Source organism: Arvicola amphibius, chromosome 12, assembly GCF_903992535.2.
Source record: "Arvicola amphibius chromosome 12, mArvAmp1.2, whole genome shotgun sequence".
Classification (NCBI taxonomy): Eukaryota; Metazoa; Chordata; class Mammalia; order Rodentia; family Cricetidae; genus Arvicola; species Arvicola amphibius.
The window spans coordinates 11,064,183-11,082,725 of record NC_052058.2 but is presented as its reverse complement, the minus strand read 5'-3'; the positions used below and the strand labels follow the sequence as shown (position 1 = coordinate 11,082,725).

The window sequence follows — 18,543 nt, the reverse complement described above, 5'->3', positions numbered from 1 at the left end:
AGTTTTTGCTGCTTGCTTATCTCAGCGTTCCTTGCCTCTCCTCAGTTCCTATGAACCACTCGGACGTAAAGGGCTAACTGCAGAGACGAGATGTTTCCAGGGAAGACCCCCCCCCCCACCCACAGGACACAGCCCCCTCTCTGCTTCTAAACTGTTTTACAGTTTAAAGATGCATCCTGGATTATGTCTCTTCATACGCTGGGCATTTCACAGCGACGGCAGTCATGGTTTGAAGAAGCCACTAAATGGTTTATGTGTAAGAATAGTCTTCACCAGTATCACCCATGCCTCTAGGCTCAGCCCCCTTGTTCCTCCTCTCCCGTTTCTCTGTGTTTCATCCCTTCTGCTCTGGGAGATGGTGCCTTCACACCCCTTCTCTCTCTTCAGTATAACTTCCTGTCACTCTCCTTGGGAAAGAAGTATAGTTTCCCACAGGATAGGACCCCAAGACAACTGATGCTTCCTGGTACTCAGCTTGAAGTTACTGGTGCTGTCAAATAGCTGGTCTCGTCTATGGAGTGTATGAGTCAGTTCAAAGACAATGCAAGGTAGAAATCCTTTTTATCACTGTAGCTGGAACTCTGTATATTTCTCATATTAAGGTGGGTGTGGGATGCTCTGCCCCCCATCTCTGGACATTTCTGCCTTAGACACTTGGCACCAGCTAAGCTTCAGTCTTTCATCTTATCTTGTGCCTATAGAACTTTAAGAGACTGCCCTGGTGTATTATTGTTTCCACTGTGTGTGTGGGGGGTCCTACAAAATAATATTTATTATATGCCAGGAATTCTGCCATCTGTAAGACGTATTATGTAGTGTTGTGTCTTCGCTGAGATCTGTGAGGTGGATTTGTTCACACTGCAGATGTGGAACTGAGATGCAGGTGTGTTAAATAACTTGCAGGAGGTAATGTAGATAGTTAGGGCTGGGATCCGGATTTCACTCAGACTCGCTCTGTCCAGTCCCTGGTCTTCACTGCTACCAATGTCCTGACTGAGAACACAGTAAGAAAAGCAATATTCTTGCCTCAAACAGTAAGAGTACAGTTTTAGAATAGCACCCCCCCCCCCCCGCCTTGTTCTGTGGATGCTAATTCTATTCATTGACCTTCAGGCAGTGTTCTCCTTATATTTCTGACTAGCCTCTGTAGAGCCTGGCCGTCTCCTGCTTATGGATTCTGCGTGTGAGCTTTGGTTCTTTAGTTCCGCACTCAAAGAATCACACCATGGAAGGCACTGCTATAGCTAACAGCATCAGGAGCAGAAGTTTGGCTACAAAAGCAGGTTTTCCCACCAAAGTGAGAGTCTGTCACTGTCCCGCGCTGCCCCTGAACTCACCTGGCCGTAGCAGATGACACCAACTCTATTTTTCTTCTAAAGTACGGGGTATTTTCTGGCCACCTTTCAAACTCATGGACTCAAAGGCAGCTGAGGAAACCCGATTTTGAGAATAGGTTTGAAAATGCTTCTCTGCATTGTTGTGCGTGTCTCAAAAAATATTTGCATTGACAATTGCAAGCTGCTTCTGTGGAGGAAGCCGGCCCAGTTTGGAGTGGGGACTGGGGAAAGGATAAAAACAATTTCATATGTTAAAAGCCCAGTTTCTGGCAGAACCGGAAACCCCAAGTCATCCATGGGAAAGTCAGAGCTCTTGTTCAGGAAAGATGGAACCTGCTGTGTACTTCAAGATAGACTTTGTCATTCGGACTTTAAAACTCCTGGATAAGTTGGCTCCTAGCTATTTCATAAGTAAAAATTTAAGCTGGGCATGACCATGTAGTACTTAGGGTGGAGCTTGAGACAGGATGATGGCCATAAGTTTGAGGCCACCTTGGTAGATAGACCCAGTACCAAGTCAGCCAGATATACAGAGAAATATCAAATAAATAAATACTAACATATATTTATATATTTATTATTTATTTATTTACATTCACTTGTCCGAGTTTTTCTATGACGTCGGCTTTAATTTCTAGGAATGAATAAAGTGTTCATTGCATACCCAAAATGATTTTGACAAACTTGGTATTATTCGTTAGCTTCTTTTGTTCTTAGAATAATATCGCGATAGGTGCTACTATTACCTCTGACTTTGGTAGGAAACCTGAGGAAGAGACAGATGAGGAGCCTAGGGTCTCCTAGTGAGGGTCTGGCAGGGCAGGAAGCCTAGGATTTCCTAGTGAGGCTCTGGCAGGGCAGGACAGGCTCCAACTCCAGCAGCTTCGCCACATCACCAAATTGGGTGTAGGTGAGAGCCAAGCTGATGACTTGAGCATAATGAGATGGGATGTATGGAATGTCATGTGATGTATCTATAAACCTTCACATAGGTGTCCTCTACCCCGGCACGATGCATAGGCTATATTATGCCTGACTTACAGTAAGCTGATCTTTCCTAAGGGGAAGTTCCTAGGAGGTGGTATCCTTACTGTTGACTGGGCCATCTACCATACTGGACTCCCTCCACTCCAATAGTGCATTTATGCTTGTGTGTGTGTGTGTGTGCGCCTGTGTATGTGGGTGTGTGTGCGCGCCCACATGCATGTGTTTGCTAAGCTGGCCAGGGAAGTACAAGGGAACCTACTTCTCCTTCCCAGTGCGGGGGTTACATACACGTCATTCCTTGCCTTCAGAAGGGGTGTTGGGGATCCAAACTCAGATAATACTTGTGCAGCTGACCCTTTGCTGACTGAGCCATCTTCCCAGCCCCTTTAGCTCTTATATAACCATGCCAAACATAATTAAATGATTGGGTAATCATGTGATGGGGTCAGAGGGGCAAAAATGACATCCTTAGCACTACTCTTCCCTTCTGCTGCTGCTACCCAATCCCAGGGCCCCACGGCTTGCCCACACTCACCCCTAAGAGGCAAGAACAGCGTCCATGCAGATTTCTCTGAAACACTCCTGTGAGATACTACGGTTTCAGACTGCTGTAAAGGCCATCCAGGAGAGAGCCTCCACTTTCGCGTGTCCCCGCACACGACCCTTCTGTAAGGACAAGTGCCCGGCATGAGCGGATTTAACTGGAGTCTCCCTTTAGACCCTCAGTGAGAGCTTCCTTCCTCGTCCAGCTGAGATGTTTGGGTCACATGGCGTTTCCCCTCTTCTCTCCCTACAGATAGTTTTTCTCACATGTCTCACACATACAACACACACCATTTCACACAGGCACACAACACGCTATTGTAGTGATGGACAAGCAGGCCTGCTTTTCGTCCCGCCTGGCTCCCGGCCGCCTGGCTAGCTTATGCCCCGAAATAACAACACACAAATTGTATTCTTTTAAACACTGCTTGGCCCATTAGCTTCAGCCTCTTACTGGCTAACTCTCACATTTTGATTAACCCATATTTAGTAATGTGTGTAGCATCACGAGGGGAGGTTTACCGGGAAGATTCTAGCCTACGTCCATCTTGGGTTGGAGCTTCATTGCATCTTGGGACGAAAAGCAGGCCTGCTCATCCATCACTACAGAATGGCACCCACATGGATAAATGAATCCACAGAAAGCTTGAGAAAGCTTGGGAAAGAATAGACTAAAGCATGTTTTCTTGGTAGCAGCAATTTCTCGGGTCTGCTCTGATTGCTAGGTCTGCTCTGCTTGCTAGAGGCAAGCAAGCGTTCTCATGTAAGAGAGGCTTCCTGACTCAGCTTTAGCTGCAAAACCCTGCAGCTCTTTTAAGAGGTTCTGCCACGAAACACTTAAATGGTGTTGATGAAAAGCTGAACGCATGTTTTTCGGTTTTCAGCCGTAGCAGGAAAAATGTTGTGCCGTTTTAAAATGCTGGCTTTCTGGGCCGTCTTGCCAGGGCAAACTCTGACTGGCCAACTGGGTGTGGTCTGTGAGCAGAATGCTGCAGCTTGCCTGCTGGCAGGGACCTTGAAACACTGTAGAGTTGTGGCAATGAACATGGCTCTGGTGGGTATCTCAGCCACAAGGCTGGAATTGCAGAAAGCTAAGGAATGGGCTATATCCAGCTGCCAAAGCCACAGCTTTAGTCCTACCAATATTGCTTGGTAAATTAAATATTCATGTGATTAGAAAAAGAGAGAGATATACAGTAAAGATAGATTCAAAGATGAAGAAAACCTCTAAATGGTTTACTATGTGTTAAAAATATATGCAGGCTAAAGGTTAAAGTTCTCAAAAGTAAAAAAGAAAAAAAGGAAGTAGTTGGGTGTGGTAGTACACACCTTTAATCCCAACACTTGGGAAGTAGAGGTAGATTGACCTCTGTGACTTGAAGGTGTGGTAGCACAGACCTTTAATCCCAATGTCTGGGAAGCAGAGACAGGAGGATCTCTGAGTTCAAGGACAGCCTGGTCTACAATGTTATTCCAGGACAAAGATTTATACAGAGAACCTGCCTCAAAAAATAAAAGTAAAAATAAATGAAATAGAGGTTAAAATAAAGCCGCATAAAGATGGAAAATACACAGAGAATCTTGATACTGTATGCTATTATGCTCTCTTTGAATTATTTGAATGCTGAGGAAGGAGCAACAGCTGCTAAAAGATATTTGTTTACAAATGCTGCTGAACTAATCCAAGATAGATATTTTGAAAATACCTTGACTTCAGAATTTGAATCTAAGGATATGATACTTTGGAAGAGATTCTTCTTTCGTTTTTACAGACAATGAGACCCTGTGTATTGTTTCTATCCCAATATGGTATGATAGACCATGCCCTCCTGAAAGGTTGCTGTGAACACCCTGAAAAAAATTACTTCACTCAACTGCCGACTGAGATGAACCTGGCACACAGGTTACACCATGAAAGATCTGATTAACAGCGCCCCTATCCAGCAGGAACACAGCCCGCCACTCCTCACTACACGCTATAGTAGAAGCGTCCCGTGTGTCGGCCTCAGACTCCCTCTGACCCACCCCTCCCCCATATTCTCCCCCCATTAGGCAAATGGAAGGCCCCTTGCCACCTGTTAGCATTACGTCATTGGCTCCCCAGAACACAGTTGTACCCGAGGCCTTAAACAAAGTAGTTCTTCTTGTATTGTTTGCATTCAAAGAGCTGATATCATGCCAACTGATGTCATTGTGTGTCTTTGTGTGACTCTATGGCAACTGGGCAGGTGGGGAGCCTCCGGCTGATGTCACTGGGAAAGGAGGGGCTGAGACTGAATTTTAAAAAGCTCTATGCTGGGTATTTTGTGTGGAGGAGGTGGCAGGAGGGGGTTGGCATGCTTTTATTTTTATTTTTTTCTAGCTAGCTGCTTTTAAGACAAATTACTGCTTGAATACACTAAATAAGAGCGAGAATCCTCCTCCCCAACTTCCCAGCCTCTCCTTTTGAGTTTAGTTTCCCAGTCCTTCCCCTCAACGTATATGGAAAAAAATGTTGCCCAAGTGCCTTTTTCTTAAGGGAAAAGTGAATCGGGTTCCCCTGGCAGATTCAGCGTGGGACTGTTTACTGTGGGATTTGTGGAACCCAGCAGATTTCAACACAGCTCCTTCCAGTGTCCTCTGTGGAGTTTGGGGCAGTGGCAGGGGGTAGTTTTTACACATTCACTGTTGACGTTTTCTAGTGTCTTGCTTTTTTTTTGTAGTTGGAAGGCTCCCTTTGGGCTAGTCACCCGGGTATACTGATTTCACAACAGAAGATCAAGAGCAGAGTTTAATTACAGAAGCGAAGTCAAAATGAATTTAAAGCTCCCGTGTGCCCGCCTATAAACCATTTTCCCCCCACTGGTCTCCTTTTTTCTGAGCACAGGATAGCCCTCCTGAGTTGTCTGTGGATCATTACCATTTCCTACTGCTCTTCTGTCACACAGCTGGCTGTGCCCATCGGCTTGGGGACATGCTCTGTTCAGGTCCCCTGCTCTAGTGGTCAGAACTGAGACGAGATGAGGAAGAGTGTGGTGTCAGTTCAAAAGCTGGTAGACAAATGGACTTCCTGCCCTGTTAGCACAGCCATCTATCCTATTCAGGGTTTGTGCTTTCGACCTCATGCCTGAGGACTGTTAAGACCTCTGGGACTGGCGAGACATGACTTCTGGGAACTTCAAGGTGCCTCTCACTTTCCCAGAAGGCTTCGAGTGTCCTATCCTGCTCTTTTGGGATTTATGCTCATTTAATGACCCCGCCCGAGGTCTCTTAATGTCTCTCATGTACCTTGTAGCATGTGAGCTTCATAATCCTTCAGGTTTGTCCATGCATAATTGTGTGTAACATAAGAATGGACAAGTCAAGTGACAAACTCCGATCCATAGATTTCTGTAATTCTTTTTTTGTGTATAGGCTTTAGGCTTTCTGCAGAAAGTTTTGAATTAGCTGTTTGTCACCTAACATTACATGGAAGCATTTTCTTTGATTTTTGTATTCTTTATATAGTTATTCCTTTAATGGCTGCATAATATTCTATAGATGAATGTAATTATTATTGAGTTTTATTATTGTATTTACTTAGCCTGTTCTTTTTTAAACTTACTATTATTGTGTGTACGTTTACGGTGTGTGTGTGTGTGTGTGTGTGTGTGTGTGTGTGCTGTGGAGCCAGGTCTCTGCTTTCCCAGTTAAGCAGATGATGTTGTGTGAACATCCCCATGTGTCTACTCACACACCTGTGGCCGTGTGATTTCCATAAGTGACTGTACTATCACAAGGCCTTGTTTGCATGCAGAAAGTGGGGGAACAGGTGCAGCCCAGACCTTTGAAGTGTTTCCGACTTGGCTTTTGGTGTTAGAGCAGAGCCTCCAGCTCAGAGTGTGCATTAGGAGATTCATCAGGGTCACAATTAGCAGGTGGGTATGCTCACAAACCTCTTGAAGCTAAGGACAGGAAAATGTCTCTCACACGCCACTCTCTTGGAAGTCAAAAACTGGTGTGGAAAGTCAGGTAGATCCTGAGCCGCTCTCCCAGCGCTAACTTCCCTTGCCCAACTCCCCTCTGCTGTTTCTACCTTTGGGCAGTCATAGCAATAACATGAATAGAAATAGCTACTTCATGTAGAGTGACCATGAGGGGGAGGGTGTATTGAACACTTGGCCTGTGTTTATGCCCATCTCAGACTCACACTAAGAGAGACACACTATATACTTGCGACACACACTGTACACTCATGGGGTTACAGAGACACACAGAGAAATGATCTTGCGCAACTCAGCAGGCAGGTCAGCAATGGTAGTAGGACCACAGCCAGCACAGCCTGGCTTTTCCACGGCACCTGCTTGTAACTGCTCTGCGACATAGGGAATGAACTTGGCTTTCACTAAGGTGAAGCTATAAATGGTACAGGACCCATGCACACAGTGCCAGGATACAAGCAAAAGCTCTCTGTAGGACAGTGTTGTCCCTGCTTTTCTCTGCTCTATATAGGCCAGGGACCTTATGTCTGTTAGAAGCAAATAAATATGCAGTTGATGAAATTACTGGGTTGTTGTGTGGAACGTGTTCCCAGGCACCTTGGCCCAGTTTGTGCAATAAGGAGCAGAAGCCCTCTGAAGCCGCTCTGCGTACCCAAATAGACACCTGATTTTTATTTTAGAAGTGTTCAGAATGGACCTAGCCACAGTGGCACTCATCTCTGTGGGGAAGCAGACCTTTGCTGTGGGCTCTGTCGTCTTACTCACGCGTGCTCTCTGTGTTTTCCTTTTAGGGGGACTCAGTAGTTTTAAGCAGAACCATGAGAACCTCTGTGACAACTCCCTCCAGCTCCAAGAGTGCCGGGAGGTGGGGGGCGGCGCCTCGGCGGCCTCGAGCATGCTACCTCAGTCTGTCCCCACCACCCCTGACATCGAGAACGCAGAGCTGACGCCCATCCTGCCCTTCCTGTTTCTTGGCAATGAGCAGGACGCTCAGGACCTAGACACCATGCAGAGGCTCAACATTGGCTACGTCATCAACGTCACCACTCACCTTCCCCTCTACCACTATGAGAAAGGCCTCTTCAACTACAAGCGGCTGCCGGCCACTGATAGCAACAAGCAGAACCTGCGGCAGTACTTTGAAGAGGCGTTTGAATTCATTGGTAACTATCGCCCTGGGTGTGCTGGGAGCTCTCCCTTCCCTTCAGCTCTGGGTTTGATATAAGGTCCAAGGTTTATTCCTAGGCCAGGGCAAAACAAGCAAACTACCATTGTCCTTCCTTTAAGTCTCAGAACTATCTGGATGGACGTAAAAGAAAACTAGTTGAATTAGTGAGGTTTCCGTTTCCGTGGCTAAAGTACCTGAGAGGCTGACCTGACGGGAGCAGTTATCTTGGCTTATGATCTCAGAGGCTTCGGTCCTTGGCACCGTTGATTCCGGGCCTGGGGTAAGACAGACAGATCATGGCAGTGAGGGCGTATGATGAAGACTGCTGAGTTCATGGTGACTAGGAAGGGAGGGACCAGGATAACACATTGCTGTCAGTGACACACAGTGGGTGACTTACTTCCCAAGGCAAGGGTTCTCTTGTCAAGTTTTAAAGACCTTTGGAAGTGATACCACCAGCTTGAGGCCAAGCATTTGACGCAAGTCTGTGGGGCCATTTCATGTTCAAACTAAAGAGATAATCTGTCTTTGTCCAACATCTGTTCGGCCACAAGTTCCTGTCTCTCCTCCAGGAAACAAAGAGCGATGGTGGCGGTTGGCGGTTAGATATTGTATGACCAGGAGAAGGAAGGGGAACGTGAGGAACTGGTCAGAGCTAGTCCTGCTGCCTAGTCTATGCAGCCCCGCCCTCTCCCCAGCTCTGAAGGGCACACTGACATCACCTCTTAACCATCCTCACCTTCCTTCCACCTTGTTCGGCTTTATTCGCTCAGCATAGGGAAAGTGATTACCGTCCAGCACCGTGTGAGCTACGCTGAGTCACAGTGCGTGTGGCCTCTTCTCTTGAGGCCGAGGCCAAGGCAACATTTGTGAAAGGGTTGGTTCTGAAGAAACTTCTTCATAAAGCCGACCATGCCATGCTAAGTCCCCTCATATGTTGCATCCTTACAGACAAGGGAAGGAAGAATGGCCGTTGTGTTCTTCCGCCTAAATGATCTCAGTTCGTTGAGTGACGAGGACTGATGTTAGTGCTCGTGAGAAGGGACATGTTTGCTTTGACACTTGGTCTCAGGCTCAGGGAAGCAAGAAAGATCAGGCCCCTGTAGGACCCAAGAAGGAACATTCTAACAATTCTAGATTCTAACCTCCAAAGGATGCAACCACCAGCTCGATGCTGACCTTAGCTTTGGTAGCTCTTGCAGCATTGTGGCGAGACTCAGGATGACCGGGACAATAGGAGCAGATGACAGATGCTCACTATTGTTTCCAAGAGACTCTGGCTTTTATCGGCGCAAAGAGGTAGTTCAATGCTTTCCACAATACTGCCTCGGGTTGTCATGGGTCTCTGTCTCAAAGTCACTCATGGTTGTCGCTGCTTTGACAGAAAAATAGTCTCCAGTTGAGCAGCCACAGGATGATGGATGTGTTGGCAAGCTGGCAGTTCTGGACTCTCGCTTGCCTGTTTTCCTTCCCAGTTTGTCCTCCAATGCTGGGCCCTACCGTGGACACACTGGACAGATAGTCAGAGTGTCCTTTAAACTCAGAAGTCAGGTGACCTTTCCACGTCAGGAGTTCTAGTGTCCAGAGGGAACTGGAGGTTGAGGAGACAGCACATTTGGGAAAGTGAAGACCTGAGTTTGAATCCCCAGAACCCAAGGAAATTGAGGTGCAGGCATGCATGTTTATAATGCCTTTTCACCTATAGCAAGATGGGAGGTGGACAACCCCTAGACACTCATAGGATAGCTAGCTTGGTGTCCACAGGGCACAGAAATGTCCAATTCAAAGAAGGTGATAGGCAACGACCCACATTGACCTCCCTTGTGTGCTGTGGTACCTATACACACGGCAGGAGGGGGGATGATAAGTAAAAAAAAAATCTAGATTCCTAGCCAGGACTCCTTATCCAACACTCTGGGCCCATGTTTACCATGCCCCGTTAATTAATTCCTAGCACTGGGTAAAGATGCCCTGGATCCTTTATCCATAAAATCCGAGCCAAGCCTTGAATTGTGAGTAAGAAATGCTTGTCCCCAGGTAGACGAGGAAGTTCCTGGTCAATAGAGGCTGTTATAAAGGAGAGTCCCTCTGACTTAATTCCAGGTGGAGGAAGTTGGGAAATTGTTTTCCACTTAGTGAGTAGCAGGGGATGGGCTTGTTCTAAGATTACAGCCAGGGTGCTCACATTCCTTCTGGATTATTCAGGTTTACCTGCTCTTTTAGAAGAAAACAAAACTAATCACAAGCAACATTTAGCTTGCAGGGCAATTCAGGATCATGTGTTCGGGCTCAACTTTGTTCTTCTTGTCCTCTGATTGGATAAACTGAAATTTTATAGTGTTGTTTCAGAGGAGAGCACAGCAGGGTTCACAGCGTAATAGCATTCTCCTGAGTTGAATCTAAACTAAGCAATGCCCAGGCTTAGGGTTTAACAATGCCAGTTTAACTGTTGAATTTAATCACCACAGTTTCAGAGGCTGATGAGCTATAGCATCCTTGGCATCATCCAAGCAGAAAGACTGTGGTCCTGGGGGTCAGAAGCCTTGCAAGGTCACCTGCTAGTGGGTTAGTGGAATAGGTGGTCAAACCCTTGATGCTCCTTGGTCATTCTCTAACCACCATGTTTGATGTTCTTGGTTTGGGAAGTCATTTAGGGTGCCGACGGGAAGTCGAGAAAGAAAGATTTTTCTTAAACTGTTGTTCTGGGCTCTCTTGATCCAAGCTGGTCTATAGGTTGGTAAGAAAGAGACTTACATCCTGTTTATCTCTTAGTCTTCTGGTAAGCAGCTGATACAGATGATTTAAGCTAAGGGGTGAATCTCTTTATCCCCTTCTCTTCTACCTGATCACTGACCTGCATTCCCCTGGGGACCCTTCCTTGGGGAGTGCGTTTTAATCTAGAAGTGTCACTGAAATATTGTCCAGCGCTCACAGGCATCCAAGGCTTTAGGTATTACACCTGCCACTTGCAGTTGCTCTCGGTTCTAAGCTACTTGGGAATCCTGCCTTCTAAATGCTTGCCATGTAGGAACAGTGTATGTGGGGGTGAGGGGTTGAAGACATGGGAAGAGGGCCATGCAGTTGTTCCACACTCCACAAGTCTAACGTTGACAACCCTCAGCGTCTCTGGTGAGGAACTTTCTAGCTGAGCTTTATTTCTCCCCTTCCATGGAGATTTAAATAGAACGTACGCATCAAATGCTACCTCTTAGAGACTAGTGTTCTGTAGGATGAAGAAAGGCGTGGGTGTGTGTGTCTAGCATGTAGACAATGCATTGCTCATGGCGCTAGTTTTTCAGTCATGTGACTGTAGACCTGGAAAGTGGAATTAACATTGTTAATCAGAAGAAGAATTTTATCGTTTATGATCATTGTTGTATGTAACGTAATTTCCATTTTCCTCTGTCGTCCTTTTATTTCCTCCCCTTTTAGTCAAAGGTATGATTTTTATAGAAAATACAAAAGGAGCAAGATGGGGGGAAAGAGGTCTGGTAACATTTGTGGCAAGCATAGCAGCTTGCTTGTCATGAGTGTGTCAATGTGTCCTGTTGTAGATATGGTGAGCTTAGAGGGCTTCCTTGCCATGCATGTGTCAGTGTGACTTCCTCCATCTCCTGTGACAGGTGCTGTTCTCACAGATGATGACTCCCTTCCTCCATCTTCTCTCTAAATGTAGAACTCTAGGGGCGGGGCTGGGAGGATGACTCAGCAGGCATGAGGATGGGGTCTTGGATCACCAGAGCCCACATAAAGGCCATGTAGCTGAGACAACCTGTCTGGAATCCCGTGGCACAAGGGACTGAGATGGAGCACCCTAGAGCAAGCTGGGTATCTGGACCAACAGAAATAGTGAGCTCTGGGTTCAGCAAGAGATGCTGTGTCATATATAACATGGAGAGTGATCCGGAAGACACATGACATCAACATGGCCTTCTACAGACACATGTGAGCATGCACCAACATATATGTAAACATTCATCTACACCCACATGCAACATACACACACACACACACACACACACACACGCCTCAAAAAAAGGAAGATCAGTGAGATAGTTCAGTGGGTAAAAGGAGCTCACTGCCAAGAGTGACGTCCTGAGTTCCATCCTCAGACTCACAGTGGAAAGAGAGAACTGACTCCCCCAAGTTGTCCTTTGATCTTCCCATGTGTCATGTGTATCCCCCAATTTTTTTAAATAATTTAAGAAAATGCCGACCAGCATTCCTGCTTGTAGCCAATTTCTGTAGCTTGTGACTTGAACTTGTAGAACTCACTGACTGGTACCTTATGCTGTAAAACCATTTGAGTCCTGACCTCCCTCTGCCTCCCCCTTTTTCCTCCCCATCACCACTGTCTCTCTGTCTCACAGAGGAAGCTCATCAGTGTGGAAAGGGCCTTCTCATCCACTGCCAGGCCGGCGTGTCCCGCTCTGCCACCATCGTCATCGCCTACTTGATGAAGCACACACGGATGACCATGACTGACGCTTACAAATTCGTCAAAGGCAAACGACCAATTATCTCCCCGAACCTCAACTTCATGGGGCAGTTGCTGGAATTTGAGGAAGACCTAAACAATGGCGTGACACCACGGATCCTGACACCAAAGCTGATGGGCATGGAGACGGTTGTGTGACAGCAGTGCAGGATGGGAAGGGCCGTGGCTCTGTGAGACGATGGACAGGAGTGAAGGGGCGGGGTCTGGCTTTGGTTTTGTTTTCTGTTTTTCTTTTCTGTTTTTTTTTCTTTTTAACTTGGGGGAATGTTTGTGAAAGGCAGCAGACTTGTCTAAAGACTCTATTTTTAATAAGTGTGAGGAGACTAGAACTTCTGATGCCATTGAGAGCCACTTCTCTTCGTCTGTTTTTGCAAGGAGGTTAAAAAGGTTTTGTTTTTTTTTTTTTTTAAGCCAACAAATAAAAAGCTTCTGAAACTTTCTCCCCAGTTATCCTTGTTAGCCGTTGTAGGGTTTCTGACTAAATCGTCTGTGCAGGCTCATAGACCGAAGATACCACCCTTCAGTTACAAAGACCCAAAAGTAAGCGGAAAAGACATTGGCTCTCGAAGACCTGGAACCTACCTGGCCAACCATGTAGAAGAGAAACCCTGCCACACCGTGCCCTGTTGCGCTCACTGGTGTGAAGAGAAGGGCGGGCAACCTCAGTGGTCTCAGACCCCCTCATGCGCTCTCTGGAGAGAGCAGTGTTGATTTGGTGTGTTTCATGCTCTGGATAGTTATCTCCCTTCTCTGGGTTTGAGAGAACGTCCTTCCTTTCCTTCTTTTTTTTTTAATAGAAGGAAACTGACCGTTATACCATGTGCCTTTGCTGGCACTTGTGCAATAAAAATGGTGTTTGGAGTGTGTGGGTGAGTTAGAGCTGGCAGCGAGTGACAAATCAAACCAGCTTAGAGAGAGGAACTCAGCAATACCAGTGGCTTGCCCTCCCACCCTCTCCCTCTTTTCTTTTTCTTTCTTTTTCCTTTCCTTTCTTTTTCTTTTTTGATTTGATTCTGGTTACAGTGCCATAAACCTTGTTACATATGTATATCAGAATGTAAAAAAAAAATGACAAAACTTTATTTAAAAATATTTTTCGCAAAAAAAAAAATCTTGGTGTGTTTTTGTTGATGGTGTAAAGATTTATTTCATTACATAAATGAAAGTCTTTTGGGGATGTGTCGTTCTTTGCACTCACCCCTCTTTTATCCGGCTAGGATCATGCTCCTCTTGCCTCTGGTATTATACACATAACATAGTTAGGGATAAAGTGCGGGCTTTCACATAGGGAGATGGAGATGAGAGGGATGTAAAGCAGGAAGAGTGTTTTTAGAGCCTACGGATCCCAGAACCACGCTCTTTCTGCTACTTCCCATAAGCAGTGGGCTTATGGATTTGAGGGGCTCTTATCAGACATGAGACTAAATCATCGCCAAACTAAAGGTTTAGAATACAGTTTTCTCCCTGGGAGTTATATGTAAATATCAGGGACAATCTGTCATTTATGATTCTCACAGTCCCACCTCCATTACTACCAGCTCACTTGACAATGTCCTTAGGGACATTCACATGGTAGTACAAGTTGCAAGATGTGCTTTGCCCCTGTTTTTCCCGAGTCAATAGAACCCAGCTCTTTGTGTACACCTTGATGGTGACAACGCTGGGTATTCATCCCGCAGACTGTTGGAGGTGCAATGGGAGAGGAGGAGAATCTCAGTGTGGTCTGTGTTTTATCAGAGTGCATAGCTAGAGGGACTTAGCTACCCGGAGGACCTACAGCGCTCCAAAGCTTGCTCGGTGTGAGCAAGCGCTGAGGATTCCAGTATGTCTGGCTCTGTGCGACTACTCTGTGTCTATTTGACATAAACATTTTTGTGAACATTAGCGTGCAAATGTTACACAAGAAATATTTTGACATTGATTTTCAAATAGCTTGTCTGCCAAGAGTCATTTAAATTTTCCTTTCATTATAAAAGTGGAAATTCAACATAACAGGAATTAACTGAGGGCTAGAGGAATTATTGGGGTCTAATATAAAGTATGAAGTAGGCAAAAAGTAAATCTATTTAGTGTTTCTGTTCTGTCAACAGTTTTTTTGTTGTTGTTGTTTTAAATCGTCAACTAGAACATTGCTGAAAGTCAACTTCTGATCCACAGTGACTTAGACACACACAGTGACTTAGACACAGTGACACACAGTGACTTAGACACACACAGTGACTTAAACACAGTAGTGTCACACGGTGACAGACACGGTAGTGTGGCAGGCTCATTTTCGAAGTCTAAATGTTGAAGATCTGATAGTGCATAAAATTCTCTTTTTCCCCCTTCCTCTTCTTTCTCTTTTCATCATTTCTTCTGCAAAGGAAGGGTGAGAATCAATAGCTACCTGGACATGATTGATGTGTTTGGAAATTTAGGGGCTTAAAGGCGATCTGCCTCGAAGGAGACAAGAATCCTGCCAACCAGCATACCAAGGATTCTGAGAAGGACTCGGGTTTTTATTCCTCATCTGCTCTGAGTCACTGAGCCTCCTCTGTTCCTTCATGAGGAATGTTAATCACTCATGAACACACTCGAGCAGCCCTGCCCTGCCCTGCCCTGCCATTGCTCCGGAGAGCGGATCGCCCAGCATTCTGGGCCTCACTCGCTGCCGGCAACTTTCAGGATGAAGTTGAGAAATGATGGTGTCTTCTGAGAAAGCAGTCTCCATCCTCCTCCCGCATCATTCTCAGGGTGCATGGTCCATGCTGAAAGAATATGATTTAATAGAATGAACCCGTAATAGATCTAGTGAGTTAGAAAGGTTGGATAGCTTCATTACCTTGGTGCGAGCAGAACAGCTCCAGATCCTCCATGTGGATTTCAGTTGCTGACAGGTACTTTTTCAGTCAGTACCAATCAGCGTAGACAGCACAGTTCACAGCAGAGCTCTTGCTGGCTACCTTTGCTGTGAGGTTGGTGAGGTAGAGGAGGGAGAAAGACAAGAACGTGTCTGCGAAATGACAGGAAGAAAGTTCATAGGTCTCAGTGACCCCATGCTGGCAGCAAGTGAGAGATGACCCCTGAGAAGCTAAATAGACAAGAAACAGGAGAAAATGGGAAGTCGGAGTACTAATGTGGATTTAGGATCCAAATCTTACTCAGAAAGTTGAGAGTTCTGATTTATCCGGGTCCTCTGAGGAGTAAGCCTGGTGAGCCCAATGGCAGATCAAGCAGTCTTAACCTTCACCTCATTTGTGAACTGGATCTTGGACATGACTGTATAGACCTCTATGTGGTATTGTTTTTAATCTCGAGTCTCATGTTCCACCCTCTGATCTGGCATTGGTTATAGGTGGATCCTGGGATGGGGCTCAGTAGAAAACGTAGAAGCGCTGGTACTCAAAAGGATGAGTAATACAATATTCAAGGACCATAGTGTGCCCAGCTTTACCCACCTGTAGAAGAGCTGCCCTTTGGAGGGGGTAGGGTATGACAATAATACTGTCACTGGTTCCTGACTTCTGGCTCTGTGATTACCTTTACCAATGGTGTGAAATAATCAGGATTTGATCAAAAGCAGAAACATTGGAAGACTCATGGCAGAGTAGTGCTACTCTGATGTGACCTGAAGTCCCTGTCAGTAATGCCATGAGAGTAAAAATGGGCATAAAATAGAGGGGTGCAAAGATGAAATCACAAAGGTAAGCTAGGATTCACCTACATGTGGGGTGCCTGAGAACCCAGCACCGTTTGCTGAATGTGTACACCTCGCCTGTGACTTGATGGTTCAGGAGGAGACAGAGAGCATAGGCGCTAAAATCACGACTTCTGCTAAGCCCAGGTAAGTCACAGGGTCAAGGCAAATGCTCACTCTGATTCTCCCTGAAACCCCTCTAAAGAATGATGGCTGCTTATCTTTGATTCTTTCCCAACTTGATTCATACTTTTTCTAAGACTTCTTGACCCAGTGTGACCATGGCAACTGATCGAGGAAAGGAGGTTCCTGTCTGGGCTGATTTTATAGGCATAGTGTTTATAACCTCCCTCTTTCCTTGTTCATCCTATCCCTTTGTCCTCAGCAAGAGCATCCTTCATCATGATTCTGAAGGGCCCAGATCTTGAGATTGTTTTTTGCTGTGCATCCCCCCCCCCCCCCCGTCTGCGCTCTATGTGCTAGAATCCAGTTCATGAGCTTCGGGCAAGGGGCTGGAGGTTGAGACTACACACGCGGAGATAGACCAACATACGAACCTCCAATCGCTGATACAAAAGCCCTTCTTTAACAGCACCACGGAGGCTTAGCTACCCAACAGTCAATGGCCAACAGGTGAAAATCCCATCCTCTGATTCTATAGGGAAGGCACAGCTTTTAGTAACTGCAATTAGATGGTTCTAGCGGGGAAGAGCAGCTGAAGGCCAGGACTCAATTAGTCCCAACAGTTTTTCTTTTCTTTTATTATAATAACAAAAGCAACGGCAGGGCACAACAGTCCAGGAGACACTGGCATTCCAGATGTACTGTTACTTTTAACCCAATAGTCCAGCTCCAGCCCAGTTTACTTGTGGATATCACAATCATGTCAGACTGTTTAGCAAAATCTACTTTATTTTTGACTCTTAAAAATTGTATTTCCTTTTTAATTGTGTGTGTGTGTGTGTGTGTGTGTGTGTGTGTTGGGTATGTACATGTGAGTGCAGGTATCTTCTGAGGCTAGAAGAGTGTGTTGGAGTCCATGGAGCTGGAGTTACAGGCAGTTATGAGCTACCCAACATGGGTGCTGAGAACTGAACTTGGGAGCTCTATAAGAACAGTGTGTGCTTTTAACAGCAGAGTCATCTCTCCTGCCCTCCTTTTGAGTCTGAATGTAAGGTACCCAAGGTAGCCATCAGTGCCAGCTTCTGGCATAGTGGGTCCATATTGCATCTTCCAGTAGAAGTATTTCTACCTTAGGATCTAAAGCTTCTAACTTTGAGTCTATAAAGAGCAAGTTTTGTAAGTGGATAGTTCACAACAGCAGCAAGAGAAGCTTGTCCTGTGTCTATCCTTTGGTTCCTGGAGTTAGGAATCTTGGGTAAGGTAGAAACAACATATACTGGCCGATGACTCAGACTTTACTGGATCTTACGGGACATTAGCCCAGTAAAACATTTCCATTCGCTAGCATAGCAACGCAACAGGTGTGTGAGAACTGCTCCGCCCTTCTTCTGCTTCAGAATGCGAGACACCGCGGTGGGCCTGATGAATTCGTGAGCAGCACCTGTTTCCATACACCGCTCACCACAAAGTAAGCTCCTCAGTCAGAGGCAAAGCATGGAGTATCACGGTGGGAGGTGAGGATAATTCTGTGAGTGTCCAGTTGCTGAATCTGGCGATGTATTTTAAGTAGGAAAGGCAAATCCATAGAAAAAGTTCAGAAATGATTGCCTTCCAGGATCCAAGTGGTTTTGTCATCAGACAGATGAGTAATTCCCCTGGAGGGTGGCTTGCTAGTTCTGGAAACAAGTGTTGGCTCATTTGGAGTTAGTTGGACACATTTGAGTTGCTATAGTCTGACTAGGTGGGTGAGTAGACAGCCATGTGCCTGGTTGCATGTGCACACTCCATATTGATCATCATGGCTACTTTGATCAGGAGCTTATTGATTAGGATAGAGGGGATACTGCCAGGTTCTCAGAATCGGTAAGCTTGACCAGTTAAGATACTTCTATCCAACATTGACTGTCGGTGGGCAAGAGACACTCTGTTCCCACTAGGAGATGTCAATCCCTTTAAGTTGTTCCCTTTCTAAGTTTCTTTTAAGCGACGAAAATGGTCAACGACTGCCCAGGAAGCAATGAGCTTTATAGCTTTGTTTCTCTCTCCTTGTAGGAAAAAAAAAATCAACAGTGAGATTTACTGTTGGAAATTCTACCCACTGGGACGTTTTTCCTTGACCTGTCTTTCTGGACCGTCATAGAGTAAAGCTACAATGACGGCATCTTTTCACTCTGGATGACAAGCTATTATGCAAAGCTTTCTTTAAAAAGGTCAAATTGTTTTTTAAGGACTCGTTACCAAGAACTTTC

General features: G+C 45.8%; 1 protein-coding gene across 10 annotated transcripts in view; it reads left to right on the top strand.

The window, feature by feature from the left end:
• The window catches only part of Dusp10 (dual specificity phosphatase 10), a 550,627-nt gene extending 537,108 nt beyond the window's left edge, over nucleotides 1-13,519 (top strand). For all 10 annotated transcript variants that reach the window (XM_038349383.1, XM_038349380.1, XM_038349382.1 and 7 more), the window contains 2 exons: nucleotides 7,618-7,989; nucleotides 12,365-13,519. In XM_038349383.1, the coding sequence (XP_038205311.1) occupies nucleotides 7,618-7,989; nucleotides 12,365-12,630 (638 nt within the window). In that variant the 3' untranslated portion in view covers nucleotides 12,631-13,519. The remainder of the gene's footprint in view (nucleotides 1-7,617; nucleotides 7,990-12,364) is intronic.
• Nucleotides 13,520-18,543: the final 5,024 nt, after the last annotated feature.